We start from the raw sequence: 5,628 nt of genomic DNA, 5'->3' as shown, positions 1-5,628 counted from the left end.
AGTATTTATTCATATTATTCAACAAATAACAAGTTTTATTGTCCTGCTCTAAAGGCAGCACTAAAATAGGTTGAGGTGCTGTGAATGTTCGATTACCCCCAGGTGGTATTTTGGCCATTTGGCTGGGAATGAAACTGATTTTGCAACAGGAAAAATTGAAGTGCTCTGACAGAAACTATTAATGATACCAACCTCTTTTTTATCATTGTTTATCTCGAGTCTTTAATTACTAGCTCTATGTAATCCCACACATCCGGAGAAATTCCAAGATGAGCCAACTCTTTATAGTGAGTCAAGGTGCTCCAGCTATAAATGCAGCCAGTGAGTAGCAGCAAGCCAGTCAAAGGCTCAGAGAGTACAACAGCAATTAGATCAAGATCATTCAATCAGTGAAGCACAATGAGTAGTAAAATTACTATCTCCATTCTCATTCTCTTCGTACTGTGTGTGTCATCCACAGAAGGTAAGAAAGATCTAATTTCGCAGCCTTTATACAGAACCTATAATTACACAGGTTAGATTTGGTTTCTTATTTCAATGACTGAAGCTGCCACATACACACTTAATATGAAAGTTAACAGCTAAAGAAATCTAATTCATTATTGATTGAAACGTTAGTACTGTTCACTGTTAGTAATTGGTACTATAGAGGAGGAAGATGTGTATGTATTTGGGGTTAAAGGGCAAAATTTTATCACAGAGTTGGAGTCAGACTAGAGTAGTACGGTCCAATCCGACACTTGCCAGTAGTCGGGCTGGTCCAGCTGTAGCCGCAGGTAATTTTGCTCTTGATTGGTCTATTCAGAGGGCTCACAGCTCTGCCATCTCAGCAGTGCCATTGGGAGAAATGAGCACTGTTGAGAAACAAGCAGGCAAAAACCTGCCTTTGGGTTGGGAAATAAGGCATTAAATTGAGGGGATTGAGGCCGTAGCCCCCCCATGAAAGAGAGGGAAACCACACTGGGGAGGAGAAATCAGACCTGAAGATCCTGCCTTTCATGCCCCCAGCCCTAACTTTGGCTCAGTGACTTCTAACTCCAGTGACTCTGTGGGCTGTCACAGAGAAATTGTCTTCAAAAAACAGACAGCCTCCTGAAAGCACAAGTGTGCATTCCGCCATTGGTAAAATACTTGCCATCCCTCAAAATGGCACATAAATGGGACCTTAACTGTTTGCCCATCTCAATGGAGTAGGCAGATGATTTGTCTCACTGCATGTCCATTATCTGCTGCAGTGACTCTCAGATTAGTTAGTAGAATAAGAGGGCATGTAGTGTGATAGTTCATGCAAATCTGAAAATAAATGTTCAAATCTTGCAATTTCTTTAATTTACAGCCGCATCAATCGGAGGAACAGGATTGAATCTACGCTGCCAGTGTATAAAAACAACCTCCAAGTTCATCCATCCAACAAACATGAACAATATTGAAATCATCCCAAGTGGGCCACACTGTGAGAACACGGAAATTATGTAAGTGTTCAGGCCCTTTTTAATTTTCTGTACTCAACAACAGTCATAATTCTGAAATAAGACTTCAAGCATCTCAATTCAGAGACAGTAGATACTTAGTAATATGCAATAAATTCTATTCTTCTCTTTATTCAGTGCCAGCCTTAAAAGCAAGGATCGTGTGTGTCTGGATCCTACAGCTCATTGGTTGAAGAAAGTCCTTAACAAGATGATGAAAAAGTAAGTTTCAATCTGTGCAGGGTGACGGGTGGGGAAAGGACATCATTTCCTTTTTTTTTCAAAAATAATCATACTCACTTTCTAGTAACATTATATAGAGTTAAATTGATAAATTGCATGCCTGGCTCAGTCAATCAATACTGGCTGAAAAGGTTCCAGGGATTGTTTTTGGTTTGTACTGGTTTGATAACTAGAATTGAAGCCCATGTTGGTTTCTTACACCAGGACTTGTGAAGGAAAGAAACCTTTATAGTTCCTGCTCCTGATCCCCATCCATTTACTCCCTGTTAGTCAGACAGCGGGAGATTTTGTCATGGGGTAAAGAGGCAGATTCAGGTTTGACTGTAATAGTCTCAGATCATACAGCTCATAAACAATGTAAGATTGGCTTTTCAAAGGTGTTGCCAAAGAACTGCTAGTGCAAACAAAACTATAGATCTCGCAGATCAATACGGTTAAAAAGTTGCTGATGTGAGATTGCAGTCAATGTTTGATATGTTAGAGGGACAGGCATGAAAATGTGTTGCAGGAAAAACGCAGCAGGTCAGGCAGCATCCAAGGAGCAGGAGAATCGACGTTTCGGGCATAAGCCCTTCTTCAGGAAGGCTCATGCCCGAAACGTCGATTCTCCTGTCCCTTGGATGCTGCCTGACCTGCTGCGCTTTTCCAGCAAAACATTTTCAGCTCAAATCTCCAGCATCTGCAGTCCTCACTTTCTCCTAGAGGGACAGGCATGTCTGTTTTGGGTAGTCTTTGATCTAAATATTTAATATTCTATTTAATTAAATACTAAGTATTTTACTCTGCTTTGAGACATTTCTATAAATGTATACAACAAATTAAAATAATTTCTGACACAATTGAATGGTTTGTTAGAGTAATTGATAATTGTCTACTCTAGGATGTGAGATTTTAAGACTGGGGATACATTTTTAAGGTGAGAGATTAAAAAAGACATGAGAGGCAAATGTTTTACACAGAGGGTGGTTCGCATGTGGAATGAACTTCCTGAGGAAGTGGTGGATGCAGCTAGAATTATAATATGTTTTGGATAGATTCCTGAATAGGAAAGGTTTGAGGGTTGTGGGCCAGGGGCAGGCAGGGAGGCATAACTTAGTTTGGGATTATGGTCGGCATGGACTGGTTGGACCAAAGAGTCTGTTTCCGTGCTGTATGACTCTATGATTCTTTGACTTTATAAATACCCCTGTACTGTATGATGCAAATACTCACTGTATTCATTTATTCTTGTATTTCTGCAGATCCAAGTAGATGTGTCACTGAAGTGAGGCTCAACTTTAAATATCGAACAATGAATTGCCACTTTTGGGGATCTGGCTGCGCTGGATTGGTGTGGAGTTATCAGAGGCAGCAACGCTTGACTGGGCATTCACCGTTGAAAATTGTTCCGTGATTTAATGATTTTAACACCTTAAACATCGGAAAGTGAACATCTCATTTTTTAATTGGCCCACAGTCGAGGTACCAAGGTGACCTGACAATAAGTGAGATATCTGATATGAAGTAATAGATGACTTCATCAACAGCTCGTTTGGATAATTATTACTTGTTACTCAAACAGGATTCTTTTCATTTGCTGCCAGGTAGCAATGTTACAGAATATAGTTACTCAATGGTATATTGTTCAGTATGACAAATTGTCAGTAATGTGCTATTTCTATTATTTAATCCAGATATATAGTTGGATTTGTATTTATTTATTAGCTCCAAAAATCATTATTAACAAATATATTAATAATTAAAAGGTATATATGCAGGTGTAATTTATTTTTCGGGTTGGAATTGTCCTGAAGCATTTTTCTTTAATTTATCTATATATTATAATTTCAGAATGTAAATCTTATCTTGACTTGATTATTAAATTAAGTATGAAAACTATTTTCTGAGTTGTTTTGCATGTTGCCATAATTTTCTGTACTTACTAACTAATCTTGAGCATCAAGCAACAAAAAGGTAGCTCGAGCAATCACTGGATCACAGGCAAGGAATTACCTCCGAGTGAGTGGTACCTTAAAACTGAAAAGTGTTGTACTCAACTGGTGACCTGCTGGGGTGGGGGGCAGGACACATTGGATTCCTACGGGCTTCAGAAAAGATTTACAAGGATGTTGCCGTGGTTGGAGGATTTGAGCTATAAGGAGAGGTTGAATAGGCTGGGACTGTTTTCCCTGGAGCGTTGGAGGCTGAGGGGTGACCTAGAGGTTTAGAAAATCATGAGGGGCATGGATAGGATAAATAGGCAAAGTCTTTTCGCTGGGGTGGGGGAGTCCAGAGCTAGAGGGCATAAGTTTAGGGACCTAAGGGGCAACTTTTTCACGCAGAGGGTGGTACGTGTATGAAATGAGCTGCCAGAGGAAGTGGTGGAGGCTGGTACAATTGCAACATTTAAAAGGCATTTGGATGGGTATATGAATAGGAAGGGTTTGGATGGATACGGGCTGGGTGCTGGCAGGTGGGACTAGATTGGGTTGGGATATCTGGTCGGCATGGACAAATTTGACCAAAGGGTCTGTTTCCATGCTGTACATCTCTATAACTCTATGACTGTATTTGTGCAGACACTGCTATGAAATTGATGTGAGGAACTGATCTCGTTTGAAACTTCTGTAGGTTTTAAAATAAAACCCTCAATATTTTCTGAATGCAGTCAGTGCTGGGATGTATGTTTAGAAAAGCACCACTTGTGTGTCTTTACAACAACTTGTTTTTGATAATACCTTTAATAAGGAGATGGAAGGACAAATGACCAATAATTTTGTTACAGAAGTAGATTTTAAGAAGCCCATTAAATGAGTACAGAAAGCCAGAGACCTTTAGGAACAACCCCAAAGTTTGGGGCCCTAGCACCTGAAGGCATGGCTGCCAATAATGGAGTCCAGAACATGGTGTCACAGTCTCAGAATAACAGATCAGCAATTTCGCATAAAGCAAGACTTCTTCACTCAAATAATTGTGAATTTTTGAAATTCCCTACTCGGTTGCTCAAGCAGAATCAAGACAGAAATTGAGGAGCTAAGGGAATATGAGAAGTGGGGATAATGCAGGAAAATGGAGTTGTTTAAGGATAAAGGCACCTGTCTAATCTAAGGGGGCTGTACAGTCATGCAAATGTTCAGTGATTGACTTCTCTTTACAGTAGATCAGCTCATTTCATTAGCTTTGGCATCACAGTGAAGCAATAGAGCAAAGTTTTATTGAGTTTAACCCTCCCAAGCTCCAGGGCATCATTAAAAGCAACCACATAGCACATCTCACCTTCGTAAATAGATAGGAATTCCACTCTATGAGTATGTAGGTGGTTGTGACCACAATGAAACGCTCCTTCATGTCAGTATTTGGCATTGCTGATCTTCTCAAGGAAGAAGTTTATAAACAGATAGAAATACGGGAACAGGAATAGACCATGCAGCCCATCAAACTTGCTCTACCATTCAATTAGATCTCGATTGATCATCCACCTCAAAGCTATTTCCCCACATTATCTCAGATTCCTGGACGTTATTAGTCTCCTGAAATCTATCAATGCTTTGGGACAGGGCCAATACTCTGCTGCCATGCTGATGGCCAACTAATGTCCACCTCAATGCCTATTTCTGTCCCTGCTGTAATAACGCAGTCAGTAAAAGAATCTGGAACAAAGGAGGCTAGCCTATGACTTCACTATCTTGGGTAAAAAGGAAGGAAGAAAAAGCAAGGTAACTCCTTTTGAGATTACCTGTGCCATTGGAGGAAACTAGCTGTCCCACTGTGATTTTTGTAGCTGGTCCTCCTCTCCTCCGAAACCTGAGTGCTCTCATCTCTTTGCTACCCTTCCCCAACACCCCACATGCCCCAGGGATTCCCTGAACCACAATCATCAAAACCTAAAGACTCATCCATCACTGCAGGGTTCATGGTCCTTCTCTGGACTGGTTGT

General features: G+C 40.5%; 1 protein-coding gene across 1 annotated transcript; it reads left to right on the top strand.

The window, feature by feature from the left end:
* The first annotated feature begins 350 nt into the window (after positions 1 to 350).
* Positions 351 to 3,584, top strand: LOC122545460 (interleukin-8-like). The gene is made up of 4 exons (XM_087979824.1): positions 351 to 463; positions 1,337 to 1,472; positions 1,608 to 1,691; positions 2,954 to 3,584. Exons 1-4 carry the CDS (start codon positions 400 to 402, stop codon positions 2,961 to 2,963), a joined length of 294 nt encoding a protein of 97 aa, XP_087835950.1. The 5' UTR covers positions 351 to 399; the 3' UTR covers positions 2,964 to 3,584.
* Positions 3,585 to 5,628: the final 2,044 nt, after the last annotated feature.

The sequence above is a fragment of the Chiloscyllium plagiosum genome, unplaced genomic scaffold (genome assembly GCF_037043375.1).
Source record: "Chiloscyllium plagiosum isolate Xiang-an unplaced genomic scaffold, Cpla_swu_hap1 HiC_scaffold_36, whole genome shotgun sequence".
NCBI classification, from domain to species: Eukaryota; Metazoa; Chordata; class Chondrichthyes; order Orectolobiformes; family Hemiscylliidae; genus Chiloscyllium; species Chiloscyllium plagiosum.
Note: the sequence above shows the minus strand (reverse complement) of the source record. Positions and strands in the feature narration are given on the sequence as shown.